Source organism: Zychaea mexicana (genome assembly GCF_025766255.1).
Source record: "Zychaea mexicana strain RSA 1403 chromosome Unknown BDB00scaffold_35, whole genome shotgun sequence".
Taxonomy (NCBI): Eukaryota; Fungi; Mucoromycota; class Mucoromycetes; order Mucorales; family Lichtheimiaceae; genus Zychaea; species Zychaea mexicana.
The window spans coordinates 69,699-85,959 of NW_026516698.1; the positions used below are offsets into that span (position 1 = coordinate 69,699).

General features: G+C 43.1%; 4 protein-coding genes across 4 annotated transcripts; 2 read left to right on the top strand and 2 right to left on the bottom strand.

The window, feature by feature from the left end:
* Positions 1-194: 194 nt before the first annotated feature.
* Positions 195-536, top strand: BDB00DRAFT_822339 (uncharacterized protein; the record flags this gene model as incomplete). Its single annotated transcript, XM_053123462.1, has 1 exon — positions 195-536. A coding segment is annotated over one exon (265 nt), but the record flags the coding sequence as incomplete, so codon positions are not given.
* A 1,538-nt stretch (positions 537-2,074) lies between these two features.
* On the top strand, positions 2,075-4,806 carry BDB00DRAFT_822359 (uncharacterized protein). The gene is made up of 8 exons (XM_053123463.1): positions 2,075-2,423; positions 2,654-2,763; positions 2,838-2,928; positions 3,070-3,314; positions 3,454-3,497; positions 3,630-3,805; positions 3,899-4,046; positions 4,153-4,806. Exons 1-8 carry the CDS (start codon positions 2,322-2,324, stop codon positions 4,305-4,307), a joined length of 1,071 nt encoding a protein of 356 aa, XP_052979802.1. The 5' UTR covers positions 2,075-2,321; the 3' UTR covers positions 4,308-4,806.
* Positions 4,807-6,642: 1,836 nt separating this feature from the next.
* BDB00DRAFT_822365 (uncharacterized protein) lies at positions 6,643-8,756 on the bottom strand. The gene is made up of 2 exons (XM_053123464.1): positions 7,885-8,756; positions 6,643-7,749 (listed from the first exon to the last, which is right to left on the bottom strand). Exons 1-2 carry the CDS (start codon positions 8,693-8,695, stop codon positions 6,755-6,757), a joined length of 1,806 nt encoding a protein of 601 aa, XP_052979803.1. The 5' UTR covers positions 8,696-8,756; the 3' UTR covers positions 6,643-6,754.
* A 693-nt stretch (positions 8,757-9,449) lies between these two features.
* On the bottom strand, positions 9,450-14,832 carry BDB00DRAFT_822371 (uncharacterized protein). The gene is made up of 22 exons (XM_053123465.1): positions 14,640-14,832; positions 14,383-14,548; positions 14,195-14,308; positions 13,895-14,107; positions 13,607-13,780; positions 13,392-13,532; positions 13,255-13,312; positions 13,124-13,167; positions 12,973-12,996; positions 12,485-12,899; positions 12,220-12,369; positions 11,964-12,111; positions 11,669-11,820; positions 11,504-11,575; positions 11,213-11,377; positions 10,866-11,090; positions 10,687-10,761; positions 10,426-10,566; positions 10,255-10,326; positions 9,975-10,139; positions 9,792-9,863; positions 9,450-9,701 (listed from the first exon to the last, which is right to left on the bottom strand). Exons 1-22 carry the CDS (start codon positions 14,762-14,764, stop codon positions 9,625-9,627), a joined length of 2,988 nt encoding a protein of 995 aa, XP_052979804.1. The 5' UTR covers positions 14,765-14,832; the 3' UTR covers positions 9,450-9,624.
* Positions 14,833-16,261: the final 1,429 nt, after the last annotated feature.

Below are 16,261 nucleotides of genomic sequence, written 5' to 3' on the forward strand. Positions count from 1 at the left end.
ATAGTGCATATCCAAAGCTGTGCTTAGCACGCACGCACGCACGCGCGCAAGTTACTTGCGTGTGTGTAATGTGTGTGCGTGCACTCTCGGAACACTGCTAAATCAAGCAAAGAAGCTAAGGGGAAGGAGAAACGGAAAGCGTGTGAGAGATGGATCATGATGATGATGATGATGATGATGATGATGATGATGCTGATGTTGTTGTTGTTGTTGTTTTTATTGTTGATGGTGATGGTCATTGATGATGACCATCCAATGAAGGAAACGGACGATGTTCACCAGCGGAACTGTCTCCGTGATCTCTTTCTTTTTGCCTACAAATGTGATAACTGCGTGCTATGTCTAGTTTGTGTGTATGTTTTCGCTCTTCTCCGTTTTTGTTGCATGGCCCATGCTGGTCTGCTGAAAAGCCCTGGATTGTACCAAGTCTACGGCCCCCAAACATGCGAGGGTCTTTAATCACAAAGATGACGAAACCTTATTAGTATGTCTTGTCTATTTCATTTGCAGAAAGCTACTATATAAAAAAAAGGTCTCCCTCTCACTCCCCCTTCGTCTCACACAAACCACTGTACTTCTCTATAACAGTACTTGCACACCAAAAATAGATCGCTCGCATCGGTTTTGTCCTTTATAAGCAGTAACCTATCATTGTCGGGTGCTTGGCCATTGTATTTATCAATGCAGGTAGCCCGGATATGCTTTCTATGTTGATGAGATGATACTGACAAAACTGTCTGTTGATATTGTTGTTGTTGATAGCAGTAGACAACAATGACATACTGTAGCAGCAGTCGATGACTTACTGCTTTTAGTGTGATCCTGAACATCGACATCAACAAAAAGAATCAGAGCAAGTGACCATTTTACTTGTTGGATCCCCAAAAGTTGTTCAAAGAGGGTGGTGAAATGAGAGCACGACCTATCATTGCCGATGTCACGGCTGTTGTTCAAAATAGACATGGGATAATGGAAGATGATCGGTTGGTCGGGACGCAGGATGATGGACCTGCATTGTACTCTTCTCGCAGGCTTACACTACATATGATTATGTGCATACAACAGCCAAGGTGCCAAACTCTGTACAACAACAAGAACTCTAGAAAGACGAGATGTCTCTATTTGGCAATAGCGGAATCGGCTATCTTGCGGGGCCGGGGGGGAAGGGTGGATGAGAAACCAGAAGAGAGGGGAGCTTCTTCCTGGAAAAAAGAAAAGAACAGCGGGTGGTGGCCCGTGACTATACTATTGTGTGTATATTACTCTTGTCAACAACACTCTAGCAACAACAAACATATCCCGTGTTTGTTTTCTCTCCCAACATGTTATACCCTCTAAGAGCACCACGTATCTTTGCAAAACAACATCCTCACTACTGCTATTACAGAGTTATTTACTGCTAAAAGTCTATATCATACATGATATGCACATACGACATTTGATGAGGATCTATTTAAAAGCAAACACGCAGAGAGCGGGAAAGGAATATTGTTGAGCCGAGAGACGAAAAATGCACGTCATGCATGATAATTTATCGTACTTGCCTGTGTCTCTGTCGAACAATAGCACTTGTATCTACTGTAATGCAACGCTAAAAAAGAATCGTTTTGCTTTACTGCTATGTACTGAATAGCACAAGAAGTTCCGACGAGCGATGAGTGGCTCGGGCATTCCAAGCCGACCAATTTGTTTCTCCTCCATGATGAAATGAAAAGGCGGCTAAATACGGTATATACTATTGTGCATGCTGGTGTTGCATCCGACAGGGGAACTTTCATTCTGCCAGTTCCAGTTTAGATAGGCTGCTCTGTTGGCCCTGCGGGAGCCGTTGGCCCAGAGAAGTAGTAGACATCTTGGCCTTCTTGACTTGACTTGAGCGGTGATGGCGACTCAAAACCGAGTGGGGGTGGGGGGCAGGGTCTGGTTCTTCAAATGATTGTTGTGCCTGTGTGTGGAGTGAGAGGAAAAAGAAACACTGCAATTTTTTTTTTCGAGGTGCGCAAGCGCACAGGCGTGTACCACCCTCAGCCAGCTAATACCAGCTAATAGCCCATGCTGCACTGTATTCCCTCTTTCGCTCTTTCTCTCTCTTTTTTGTGTTTTTTTTTTAAATCATACAGGCTCTCTTACTGCGCCCGACGAACGACGAAACGTTACGCAGCATTCCTCGCTTTATCTCTCTACCTCCCAATCTTCACATCACGACACCATTCGTTCCTTGGCTCGCCGAGTATATACGTACCATATATCTTAAAAGACGAAATATATATAAAAGAACAACAACACACGCACGCTACACACACACACACACACACAAAGTCATGTCCACAGAGAATTTTGTTGGTTCAGCTTTTGAATCCGATCCTCCACGGAAAATGTACGACTATTCACAACAGGAACGGTCGACCGAGTCGAGGTTTCGTGTAAGTTTTATACCTGCCATTCTCCTCCCTTTCTCCCCCGCACTTGGCTCCCCCTTTCTTTAATATATGTTATGTACCCGGTCTAGTATTACAACATAATTAGAGAAAGCATCTTGACCGAGAAAGCCTACTCTGACCACTCCATTATTCAAAGTGCTCCTCAATCCATTGAACAGCTTTTTAATCCAACTCATGCCACTTATACTTTCTTTCTTTTTATGGTATAACAGTTTTGGTCGAATTCACGATACTCGTCGTATCTTGTGTTAACGGCTGTTTTCGAAGCCGCTGTCGTTATTGCGCTCGAATCTGTCATTTTCGCAAAGTTTTATGATTCTGCGTAATGTATCGTTCACACTACCAAACACAACACACTCAAGAATACTAAATGTATGATGGGTGTTATTATAACAGGTTTTCAGGGCAGATTGGACAGGGTATTCCTGTGTACCTGATGATTTTTATTATTTGCCAAGTATATCAAGTCGGCATAGCGTGGGATGCTGTAAGTTAATCTAATGCACATCCATGAATCTTATTAGTTGCAGCAATTTGCTATAGTTGGTTAGCCAGGTAGCTGATCAGGCAGCCCTAATTCCAACGCTTTGAATGAACAACAACAATAACAACCTTTTGCTACTTTTAGGTTCGCATGCAAAACACGATCCAAGTCATTGCATTTTTTTTGCTCAACCTTTGCTGTCTTATCTATGCCGGTTTTCAGTTTCAACAAATCAAAGAAGCTATGGATCAGGAAATCGATGTGCCAGAAGAACAAGTGGACTATCTACAATGGTTGATTACACGTCTGTTGATCGTGAACGTGGTCATTATTGGTGTCTGTGAACTTGTCTACCTGTACCTTGGTGCCAGACTGTATCAGGAATTTGGGTAAGATTGCGCCTTTTTTTTGTTCATGTGGGGGATTCTTATCCGTAGTGTTCCTGCGTTTGTGAGTGTACGAAAAAAACCCTCATTAGTAACCGAAGTTTCTAATTCATTTGTTTTATTAAACCTGGGTGAAATGTAGCTGGCGGATCTATAAAAAGATTGGTGCTGATCCTGGAATTCGAAGCAAGTAGAAACCAAAGACCTAGAGCATGTGTAACCCATGAAAAAAAGGTTACAGGACGACGACACATCTTACTAACTCAAAAACATCTCGATCGGTGTGGGCCGTCAAAACTTTTTGATCTGATTTTGTAGACATGTACCGTTGGTATCAGATCTTACTCACGATCCTTAAAATCGACATGTTTTTCTTTTTGGGGTATTCAATCCAGTACCTAGTACTTGTGCTTCACGCTGGAGATGTAGAATTTCCATTGACGATCGTTGCACTACCGCTGATATGTCTGTTCCTGATATTAGCTGTCTATGCAGTAAGTAGCAGTGCTTATATATATATATATATATATCTCCACGTTGTTGCTATTACTGTCGAAATCAAAAAGGCTAAAGATAGTTATTTTAAGGTTCGTCATGAATCCAAACCCCTGGTGATCATCTTTTTTGTTGGATTGGCAGCAGGATGTGCATACTTTATATTTAAACTTGTACGCATGTACACGCCATCCGAGGAATACAAATACATGTATGTCGAGAAGTTTTTGACCTTTTTTGGTAAGTTTTCCTTATATATGCCACCAAATACACACTGGCGATGGGTAAAGAAGATGAAGGGACTGTTTAATGCTTATTGCGAACTAATGTAAATTTTGATGTGCAGCAAGTGTATCATTAGCACTTTTAGTACTCACCATTATCAACGCTGGGGTATGCTGGTCAAACTTTGACAAGGGACTCAAACAACATCTGCTTCGTGATCGAAACGAGGCAGCATTAACTCAAAATGCTGGTGATAGAACTCTTTCTTTGGACTAATCTCAGTAATATATATTTCTCCCTCACTACCTCATCCACTCACGATCCATCATTCCTAAGCTTTCTTCGTTCACCTGCTCTGCCGCGATCCCAACCTTTACTTATTTATCTTACTCATACATCCTAATTTACACACACACACACACGCATACAACACCTATAACAAACGTACACAGACAAGTCCTCTCTATCTCCTTCTTTCTTTCATCCCTAACCTCTCCCTCCTACTAACCTTTATATCTATACATAGTTTGTAAAATTAATCCCACCTTTCGCATTTTTAAGTTCTCTTTCTTCGCTTCGTCCTCCTATTATATATAAAATTCTAACACCCCTACTACATATAACAAAAATTATCATTCCTTTACGATGCTCGTGTACATGAGATTAACAAAGCATTTCTTATAAGACAAGCAGTTGCTATATCGTAGTGAAATATTTATGAAAACTCTCTTGCTCCATAAAATCTTGAATATTTTTCTGACTAATACATAATAGGCACATCACTGTCTACAGTACTCGTTTCTTTATTTACGGCTGTTGCATATACATCAGCATACTATGCACACACAGGCTGGTACATAAAGTAAATAAAAGGTCATCTAAAAAAGATATTACATTCTAATGTCTTTTTTCTTGGTTGGATCTGTGCAAAAGCTGTACACACGTCTATGCATATATAAAGATCGCAGACCATGATGGCTGCCGTATTATGGATTACAGTCGACCCACTTCATTTCAAATCCGTTATTAAGCTTTCTGTTTTAACCCCACACCCTCCCCCAGCATCTTTAAAGTATTTTAACCTAGCAGATAAGCAATACTATCATAGCAGAGATGACAAGATTTGATTGTCGCTAACTTTCAGCCCTCGTGATATTATCACTCAATCGGGAATTTATGCTATAGAGTGAGTAAATTAGAGACAAAAGTATGTAATGTGATCTGAAAGAGTGAGTATAAAGATGCCAGAGTTTCCTTCTTGTTAGTATAGAGACGCCTGTATATGAAACAAGTACTGGTAAATGATCTATAGTTGCGTCACTTGTAACCACAATATCATACTTGGCGAGTCCATGGAAATGGAAACGACATCTGTCAGGCTCGGCTTCTTTTCTGCGAAGGTGCCATGCCAGTCTACGACGAATGAGCCTCTCATGAGCATCAAGAGAATTACGACTCATATGTTTTGATGGATGGTGAGTGATCTTGTACTTAAGATTGTACGTCTCAAGGTTGCTAGAGGAAGCACGTGTGGTTTGTGATGCATCTTGGCTATCAAGAGTGGGGAATTTTACGCTTCATTCGATGTATCGCTTTTACGTAGCGCATGATACTATTATGTGCAAAAAGCTGCTGTGCTATGAGATTTGCGCAGGAGTTGTATGATATTGCAATGTTTAAAAACTAAAGGAGAGAGAATGAAACGACAGAAACTTTATGAGCCATGATTGTCGCTAGATGATCTACACATTCAAAAATTAGGGTTCCTTAAAAAATAATAAATGCGTCAAGCTCCTTCCTCCTCTATGTATCATACAAACATCAGAGCATACTACTACAGACAGGAGGCGCAGATGTTACAGCATATGGTACGATACGATATTTGGAGACGAAGCAACATTGAACGGGATTAGCTAATTAGGATAATGGATTGTTACGATAAATGGTAAGACTGAAAGCAACGCAATTACTTTTGTTTATAATTATTTGCCAAAACGTCCTAAAGATTGATATTATGATGATAAATAGAATGTTTAAATAATAAAATGAGGAATAATAAAAAGGATGGTAACCCTTGCAGAAATGCAATAACCGCATTATGAGCCTATTGTACAATTAGAAAAAGAGAAGTAGAAGTAAAAAGGGAAGAATCGAACAAGGAAAAAAAAACAGAAATCTATCTGTTATATAAAAGTAAAAGGAGAAGGACGGGAGGGGAGTTGATGTGGATGTAGGTTGTGGGAGGGTAGAAATATTAAGGTTAAATTTTTAGAGAGTAATGACGCTTGGATCGCCGTTCTACATGGAGAACATATATGTGTTAGATAAACGTGTATCCCAAAATGCTGGACAATGGTTCGAGAAAAGAGTACGTGTCGACTTACAAAAGGATGCCGCCAGCCGCATTGGAAATCATGCTTCTTGTACGTCCGATCGTGACTTGTGGAAGTATTGAAGCCGATATGGTACATGAGTAAAGTCTTGCTTGTAACCAATGTTTGGCTGCATTCACTGCACTCGGGAAGGTCACCGGCAAGACACTGCTGCAAGACAATATCTGGCGGTGTTTCCGTGTACTTGAGAAGTAATCCGGATACCAGCTTGGCAATCTTGGGCTTCATGAACAATCCACTGTTTCATTTCATAGAGGAGAAAGGCAGCATATAAAGGATCAGTACCTCTGCTTCCCCTTTTTTGATAGAACAAGTGGCCTGATAGATAGCTTACCTGCCACCGGTACCAACAAACACGCCACAGTGCCCAGGGACACGCTGGTTAGCGGCATATACGACATTTTCAATCTGACGCCATTCGTTTTCACCGCAGACGGGAAAATCGTCTTCCAAGAGAGCAATATATGTGCTCTGATAGTTATCGGCGGCGAGACTCAGGGCCTTGCTGACATGCAACCGCTGGTCAAACATGTCGCCGTCTTCACGAACCCACTTGAGATAGCGCTGGCCCTTGAGATCATTCGAGAATCGGTTCTTGGCGACGTCGTACTGGGTGTGATTGGTGAAGTGCGTGTACACCAAACCCTGGACTCGATCGTACAATGATCCAGGAACCGGATCCGCAGGCCAATTGGCAAGGTAGGATTCCAAGGTGCGGGAGAGATAGGCCGGATCTCCACGGCGAGGTGCGGTCATGACGACAAAAGTGAACATATAGCGATCGTGGGTCACCTGATTCAACACAGTTGGATCGACAAAGGTTTCCCGGGTATAATAGGCGTTGCACATGAGCAAGACAGGCAACGTGATCATGACTACAATGGCACCCTTTTTGACAGCAGACAATAGAACACGCCAGAAGGGCATTCGTCGGTGGTATACAAATGGTTCGTCCATCGCCGTCGTCGTCTTTTCCTTTTCTCGTTGTTGTTGTTGCTGTCGTTGCTGGCCAACAAGAAACGAGAGTTGTTTTTCTTGCTTATCTTCTTCATCATTTTCTTCTGGCCGTTCGTCGAGCCATGTACGCTCGCGAGCAAGACACGTCTGGATAACAATCGTCATGATGTAGCCCGTCAACAGGCCAGTCAACGACCACCATAGGATGTTCTTGACAGTGTAGTTGAGTAGACACATGAGTAGCTGAAGTGCTACCTTGCATACCGTGATCTTTTGGTTTGAATCCTCCGGGCCATACATCAGGATATATTTGTCACCGATGCTCAGCGACTGTACAATAAGCAATGCAAAAAGGAATGGTGCAAGGCCTATCAGGGTAATACCAATAGAAATAGCATAAATTTCACGTTTTAGTAAGAGTTACTGATGATGAAGCATGCTATGAGATGCATCACCCTCTTAAACTATCTCTCTGTGCGTGGGAGCCTCCTTCTTATTCTTACCTTGGTTACATTCGTGCAACGAGTCACTGAAGAACAGAGAAGGAACTGCAAATCCGGTTGATTTCGAAAAAAGGTAACCGATTCCTTGTCTGATCATGCAAACGGAAAGTATGATGCCAACCAATACTTTGACGAATCTGCGGGTGCCGCCCAACATGTGTGCCAAAGATTCTTCAAACAGCCCGAGAATTAAAATGTTCCATGCAAACAAAAAGAACGTGTGGAGCGAGCCGGTGAAAAGAAAGGGCGACAGCAAGAGATTGGCAATTTCGAGTCGGTGGATCACGAACGAAGGAGAGGAGCACTTTAGGTGGAAGAAGCCCAAAAAGTTGAGTGCCGAGACAATGAGCGATATGCCGATGATGTATCGAGTAATCACAGGCAAGGGCCATAGACATAACAACTTTTGTGATTTAGGCTTGAACTTATCGTTCAAGAGTAGGAGGGGAGCGTCAGTGCCGTTATCTTCGTCGTCTGCCCCTCTTCCTGTGGTGTCGGTGCTGCTACTGAACGTAAGGAGCGGTGTGCTTTTGCTTTGGAGTTGTGGTTGAGGTGATGGAAGTGCGGATGGTGTTGTGTTATTTAGTGATGATGCAAAGGCGCTAAGCGAAACGTGCTGCTGCTGTATTGGCCCTGCGGAGGATGATGAAAAGGACGGTTGCTTGGGTCTGTGATGTCGTACAGAATATAGCGAATTTTTACGAGCATGTTTTCGCTTCGGTCTGGCATTCAACGACGTGTTTGAAGGCATACCAACCATCCAGCTGGACAAAGTTCTCGGGTTCGCGTACGAAGGCGCGTAAAGTGGCATACCGGGCAGATAACTTGCCAATGAAACCGGGTAACTGGGTTGCTGGTTGTGGTTTTGATATTGTTCTTGTTGTTGTTGTTGCTGCACTGTCGTCGAGATTGATGTTGCAGCAATCAGTGGTGTAGTTGCTGGCGCTGTTCTGGACCGTTGCATGGGCGTCTCATTAAGCGTCTCGTCTTTGTCAATGTCGTTGTCGTTGTTGTTGTTGCTGTTGACAGCAGCATGGGAGCCAGCAGTAGTGGAATCCACATTGAGAGGCGTTTCGGTCATGTGTGGATGGTGCGACAAGTCGACCTGAGGTAATTCAGCAGGCACGGTCGCGGGTGAAGAGGAAGGCGACGACGAGGCAGACCTAGAAACTTCTTGTACGAGTCGCACAGAGCCAAACATTTTGAAGAACGAATCCCGCATCGTTTATGTATATGCTACGAGGTGGATAAGAGAGAGAGAAAGAGAGACAGAGAGAGAGCGTTTATGGGGGAGGAGGGACGAAGACGATTGTACAGGGAGGCAAGGACTAGGTAAGCGTGGGTTTAAAGTAGTTGATGATGATGATGGTGATAGTTGAAGGATGTGAAGAAGAAATCCAGGGCGAACGGAAAGCTCAGTTTATTAGTCTGGAAAGGAATGAAGGAAGGACTGGACAAACAAACGAGTGACAAGAGAGAGAAGAAAGAAGAGAGAAATAAGAGAGGATTAGGGAGGGAAGGAAAAGAAGAAAGCGCAAAAAAAAAAAAAAGAAGAAAAGATAAAAGGGGAGGAGTAAGAACAGTGGGGGCCCAGGAGGGGAAAGCGGGAATTTCAGTTTGCTATAGCAAGGAACCACACACGACAGCAGCAGCAAACATATACAAAATAGCACAATACACTACTATATACTACTACATGTGCACATACACGGTGCAACAACACCCCGAAATGTGTTCTTGTCACACAAGCTGTGCTTCCTCTTCATCCTCGTCGCGCTCGATTCCCAGCAGTCGCACTAGTTTGAGGTGCTCCAGATCTACGACGACGATGCGAAGAAGAGAGGGTCAGCCGATCTATCCTGTCTGTGCATCTGGCGAGTCATAAAAAGACATATAGTTTCATTTACTCTGCAAATGACGAAGACATTGCTTGCTAACATGCGTATGGTCCAAATTAATGTTCTTAAGGTTTACCATGCCTAATTAGCAAGCTTAATTTCAATTTCCGGCCGTTCCAAAAGTGATACACAATACAAAACACACATAGCACACCCTCTCGCCCTCTCTCCACCACCTTCTCTCCAAGATACCTCCAAGCCCGCGAACACCACGATCGGAAACATTCTGGCACTGGGCTAGATTCAATGTTCGCAAACACCGCGTAAATCCAGTCTTTTCAAAGTCGCCCAACAAGATCAGAAGCGTATTGCTCACTTGTGTTCGGCTCAGGGACAGGGTGTCCAATTTGGTAAGGCCTAGAAGAAAATCAGCCTCTGTAGATCACTCGTCATCATATCACAAATCACCACCAGCTAACTAACTACGGTACTGCGAATAATATACACTGTGAAAGCAATGTTTCACACATACCTATGAGCTGGGATACACCTTCGTCAGACACAAGCGTGCGATCAAGAAATAGCTTTCTCAAGTCGGTCAATCCTTGCAGAAATGGAAATAAACATATCAATCAGATCGTCATAACGGCTAACATTATCCTCTTTCATTCGTCCTTGGATCTTATTCTAAAAGGATACATACCAGAAAACTTGGAAACGCCTTCATCTGTGATCTTTGTGCCATCCAAACTCAAATATTGCAGCTTCTTCATCCTGGCGATAGAGTCTGCCCCCTCATCCGTAACTTGAAAACTTGTCAGATCCAAGTGACGCAGGGGCAGTGCTATGTTTAATGCATAGCCCATGCAAATAACCGCGTCAGTATGTACATATTTGTTATTGGAAAAGTAGACTTCTCTCTGTGTACACTTTATGCTACTGCTACTGCTATGCTACTACGTACCCGCATATCTCGCCAACACGCCGTCCAGTTCCTGTTCACGGCTAGGAAACTGTATCACTTCTAAGTTGTGCAAGTCTAACACGGGGTAAATAGACATATTAAGCGAAATACTTTTTGGGGATTTCTTTTTCTGCTTTTCTTTGCTCGTGGCATGTATAAAATGAAATGAGAGATGCTACCTCTGGCGAAACAACCAAGTCCTCGTAGCGAAATCTGACTGCATCCAGATAATTTGAGCTCACGCAATTCCTTGTATGAGCATATCGTTTGGATAGCATCTTCATCTGTTAAACTAGTGTTGCTCACATCCAGAGACTGCAGACTCGCTAATTGGGGCCGTGTTACAACCGTCTGTCGCCCGATTCGTGTTGACGCTAGCCCAAGTGACACTAGGCCATAAAATGCTAATTTATTTTGAACCAGGTGGATGGTGTTAGCACATTAGAAATGTTATCATATATCACAACAACCTTAAAATGAAGCTAAAATGCATTTACTGCCGTGCTTGAGGGATGTAATACAGTACCATCATTTATCATCATCAGCGTATCACTTGACTTTATTCCATGACATCCATCCAGCAAAAGAAACTCAAGGTTGTCTTTGAAATGTGCGTTTGCCACTAAAGGCTGCAGTCCGGCGTCCGTGATCTTGGTTTTTGATAAGTTAAGGTATCGCAGCTGAGACAATCCTACAACAAGGGCAATTTCTCCCGTTAGGATATTGACATTATAGAAACAGAGCAGCAGGGTGGGATCCCTGCAGCCCGTTATCTCTCACCCTTCTCTTTTGCTTCCCGACGAAAAAGAAACTTAACCTGTTAAGCTTCGTATGCCTTTGTCAGTAACCTTGCAGTTGCTCGCATCCAAGTACTCCAGGTTTTTTAAGCCTAACAAATTGCATGTGCAAAAAGAATTGGGGATATCAACTGAGTATGCTAGTTTCAAGCAAATAAATATTAGAATAATAGATGCAGTAGTACCTTCGATATAGCGTATACCAGAATCGGTGATCACATCACATCCCTTTAGGCTCAATTTGGCGACCGTAGTTGAAGAATGGGATAAGCTGAGCTCTTGCAGAAGGGAGTCTGTTGCATAAACATACGAATCAAGGCAAACATTCTGCAGATAGCTGTATAGAATAAAACACATAAACATCATGCAAGGACGGGAATTGTATTTTCAGCACACCAACAACAACATTATCGTGTGTATACCAAGTCAAGATAAGGAAGATACAACACATCGTTTACTGCATAAAAAAGTCACACGTACCAGTGGTCTGCCAATCTTTTCATTGACGATCTTTCCAGCTTTCGTGATTCAATCAGTTGGGCCAGTAAAAGCTCAGCTACTTTGGGTGAAGCATACAAGAGATTCTTTAGCCGAGTTTGCGCCTCAAGGGTTGGTTGAATCAATAGCACTAACAAAAGCCGTAAACATATATGAATTATCACTAGTAGTACTGTACATCTTAATTGCAGCCATTGTTTATGCCCCTCTCTAACAAACTATCCATCAACAACTATACCTGCAACAGATACAGCACATGTATCTCTCAACGAACGGATATTGCGAGCCTTTCCACGTGCATGTTGCTGTTGTTGTGAAGCTGCTGCCGCTGCTGCTGCACCGCGCCGTTCGATCGCCAACAACATATTCTGACGACGCACGGGTTCATCTGTTATGATAATGGCACATGTGATCAGTTATGCTTTGGTTCCGTTCTGTTACGTTGTAGAAAAATATTATCCTCCGTTTATCACAACACAGAAACAAAAGAGGAAAATGCCTACTCGACTGTTGTCCCCCTTCAATTTGTTGATGTTCATCTGCGTCTGATACTGCAGCTGCGTCATCATCCGCAAGTCGATGTCCCTGGGTACCCCAGTTCCAGTTTGGATTCGTCAATCTTCCTCGTCGAGTAAAAGGTAAATTATGCGTGGGTGGTCGGTGTGGATTGATAGCAGGTTGATTATTGAACGCGTTTGGCATTTCTTCGTCGCCGTCGTCACTGTTATCACTATTTCCTCCTTCCGCAAGATTGTGGTCCATTGTATCTACATCAGCAACTTGATCCGCATGATGATGACCGTGTCCATAGTCACCGACGGTAGCAGCATCATAGCTTTCTTGCCCTTCACCTGATCCTCCTCCACTTTGTGCATCCTGCATTTCAGCATCGTTATCCTGGTCCCTGGATCCAGGAGGCTGCAGGATATAATGTTTTTTACATACTTAGTGGCGGGTGAAGAAAACTCTCATCACAATTGTGAAAACTTACATTATTGTTTGGATCTTGTTCCGCCTGTGCGTTGCATTCGTAGAGAAAAGAACATAGCCAGTTTAGTCAAGTTTTCTGCACATATCCTTCAAAGAGAAGAAAGAGACATTGTAAAAGCCGACAATCCTGTCATCCACTCTTACACTCTTACCAGATGCAGAAGGACAACGTTCAAGGAGACGTTCGGAACAAAACCTATGTGTGATATGGCGTATTTTCAGTATGCCTTTTTACCTCCACAGTTTTCGCTGTCGTTTCTCCTTTTTTTCTTCTTATCCTAACCTGCATCTTGTACGGTCATTAACCCCTCGTCCTCCGTAAATTCGCGTTTCGGGAACGCCTACAATGGAAAACAAACAGTCAGGTAACTTCATATATACTTTGTCGGCAACAGAGAATTTTGCTTGCTGGCGCCATACCGAGATTAGCCGCAGCCGCCCATTCCCTAGAGGTGCCTTTCCGGCACTGTTCTCCTTTTCTCTTGCAAATGCATACAGCTCAAAGAGCTGCGCGCTGGCTTGAAATTGTTGACGCACAGTTGATCCATCCCTTAACTTGAACTAGTTTTTATACATCATTCAAGCAGTTAGCATACAAATCATTTGCTATAAACTTGCTCTTGAACTCTTATTACCTGGACCAGAGCAAAATCCCTATTAGACTGTACCGCTGGCTTTTTTGTGGGTGCTTCTAAGGAAGAAGCTCTTGTGGTTGTTCCTGCTACTGTTGACGGTTTGTTGGCATTGATATGACGACGCCTCATATTCTCGCGGTCTTCCTGTATTTCTCTCAATGTCCTGTTCTTTGCCTGTGGGAAACATGTGAGTAGAAATCCAACGACCCAACTACTACCTTCTTCCTTGCTTGGTATGTAGATAGTGTGTTATATATCTCCCAATCCATTCCATTCAGTACTTTGTACCTCTCGATCTAATCGTCTTTGCTTCTTTATTTCTTGTTGAGTTTTTTCATATTCGGTCGCTGCTTTTTGCTGCCCCAAGCGGTGTTGTTCGGTATTAGCTGCACCAGCGCCAGTAGAGCTTTCGTTGCCAGTAGCTGCCGTAGCATGTGTTCCTTTCAAGAGCTTTTGGCGTTCTCTGTCTTCTTTGATGTGTGCCAAAGCTCGTTCACGAGCCTTTAAAAAGTCAAGGTGATATCCGAAAATGTCAAATAGTTACGAGCACAAAAAAACTCCTCCTACCAAACGCCGTGTTATATCTACCTCTTTATCGCGCTTCTTTTGTTGTTTAGCCTCTTTGGACATTTTTAGCGACTGTTCTCGCATACGGGCCGCTTCTGCTGCACCGTCATCAGCCTGTCGACTTGTAGCAGATTGCTGTGACACATATTTCGTAAAATATGAGCTTGCATTCCGTGGCTCTCCTACACATCACGCTACTAAACACTCACCTGCAGCTGCCGTTCTTGCCGGCGAGTCACGCTTGGTGCTGATAGGGGTTGTTGCTCCTGTTCGTGCTGTTGCTGTTGCTGTAAAGCTGCCGGTAATGATTCTGGCTGAAGCGACAGCACGGGCCCTCTTGCACTGGACGCTGCTGCCTCATTACCACCCAGAATCCTAAGAACAAATTTGTCGTTGATGTTCAGTTTTAATTACTCTTCCAATTTAAGCTGATCGACAGAGAGTTGTCTGCCGCGATTCATAATACCAATCTGTTGCCGCCTGGACTGAGTCATTTCGTGCAAGCGCTGCTCTGCATATGTCAATGTCGAAACCAAGGCTCAGCAATTGAGCAAGTTTGTCATCGTTGTCATTGCTGATTCCTTGTGCCATGAGGGTAGCGAGGTATTTTTGTGTGAGCTCAGAGAGTGCACTATATTATATCAGAATACGTAACAAACAGAAACTGCATGATTTTGTCTGGAACCACGCTAAATTCTGTTCCCCGCCAGACAAGCAGCCAAGCGCTAGTATGTGGCACCTGCAAGGACTGAAATGCTTAAAGACCATTAATAGCAATATTATGGTCAGTAATTCGAAACAAAAATAAGAATCAGTCCATCCAATGCGTTATAGCATTTTTATTGTGAAGCTGCACTTCCGTGTACCGTACAAGGTCAACGAACAAACAAGTTCGATAACAAACACACAGCATAAGATTCTATTATGTAAGCACGCTCTGCTTTTGTTTTCGAGCATTGACTTGTTATGTCATTGGTTTGTCCTTGTTCAACGCTTTAAAGAGCACGGCATCATTCTTGCTGAAGAATATTGTATTGGAGACATATTAATGAAGCTTTAGTTATGTGCAAAAGAAAGTCGGCTCGGTTGGATGGAACAGTATGGCCGTATGTAGTATCTAATCTATGGAGATGAAGTAAGGCACACAACCATGGGAATACCAGCAAACGTATAATCAGGTGGCCAACTCCCACAGCATATCAGCAAAGGCAAAGATCATCATGAGCACAATCATTATATCAAAAGCTAAGATAGCAGTGGTACCTAAATTTATGTAGGGAGCTGTTGTCAAAGGTGCTTTAATAACATTATATATGATACATCATTATGGCTGGGATGGCCAAATAGGGTACTTTGCTGTTCTTCATTGATCAACATAAAGTCGACTCCGGTTTCTACGAGATTAATAACAGTGCTCTTTCCGCCCATCCAAATCTTGCAAAAGGTCAAAGTGGGGCCGGGTGGGAGAGAAAAGAAAGGTACTTGCATCCAAAGAAAACTAGGGTAAAAAATGAGTCATTATTAACTGCTTCATATTCAACGACGTTGTATCATACAGTATGATGATGCCATGCCCAAGGTTACCTGTTCCGTTTCATGGAAGACATACTAGCACTCTAACGCTTGGCGGCTGCCTTAATTCCGATTCTCCAGTTATGCCTACGTACAACACGCCGATACAGTGTGGGCATTACGAGAAGATATCGGCAGCAGCATACGAGCAACCGATACTGTGCGAATAATGAAACTCAAAAAAGAAAAAATCGACTATACGGGACTAGCGCAACTGTGAACATCGTTTCGGGTAGCCTTTCTGAGCATGCTCAAACGGTTGTAGGTTCGACCTCTCACTGCTGTCTGGTAAAAACATCTTGCCTATGAAAAACAATCATCTCGCAGAATCCCCGGTGACAAATTGAATAGCCAACGCTTATGATAGGTTTACCCATAGTAGCACACCGATGTGCTCTAGTTTTTTCAACTAGGTTACAGATTGTGTGTTCAACATAATTGGCAGTTTTGATATTGCACATATATGATATAGTCTCCGAGAACCTTTTTTTTCTCCTCTCTTTAACCTCTATACAG

Excerpts from the sequence above, each read along its gene's own strand:
- BDB00DRAFT_822359 (XM_053123463.1), top strand. The coding sequence starts at position 2,322 with ATGTCCACAGAGAATTTTGTTGGTTCAGCTTTTGAATCCGATCCTCCA. Across the intron at positions 2,929-3,069 it reads TCGGCATAGCGTGGGATGCT|GTTCGCATGCAAAACACGAT; the intron begins GTAAGTTAATCT and ends TGCTACTTTTAG. Across the intron at positions 3,806-3,898 it reads TGATATTAGCTGTCTATGCA|GTTCGTCATGAATCCAAACC; the intron begins GTAAGTAGCAGT and ends AGTTATTTTAAG.
- BDB00DRAFT_822365 (XM_053123464.1), bottom strand. The coding sequence starts at position 8,695 with ATGCCACTTTACGCGCCTTCGTACGCGAACCCGAGAACTTTGTCCAGC. Across the intron at positions 7,750-7,884 it reads GTTGCACGAATGTAACCAAG|GCCTTGCACCATTCCTTTTT; the intron begins GTAAGAATAAGA and ends TTACCCTGATAG.
- BDB00DRAFT_822371 (XM_053123465.1), bottom strand. The coding sequence starts at position 14,764 with ATGGCACAAGGAATCAGCAATGACAACGATGACAAACTTGCTCAATTG. Across the intron at positions 12,997-13,123 it reads ACGTTGTCCTTCTGCATCTG|GCGGAACAAGATCCAAACAA; the intron begins GTAAGAGTGTAA and ends TGCAACGCACAG. Across the intron at positions 12,112-12,219 it reads ATGTGCTGTATCTGTTGCAG|TGCTATTGATTCAACCAACC; the intron begins GTATAGTTGTTG and ends GGCTTTTGTTAG.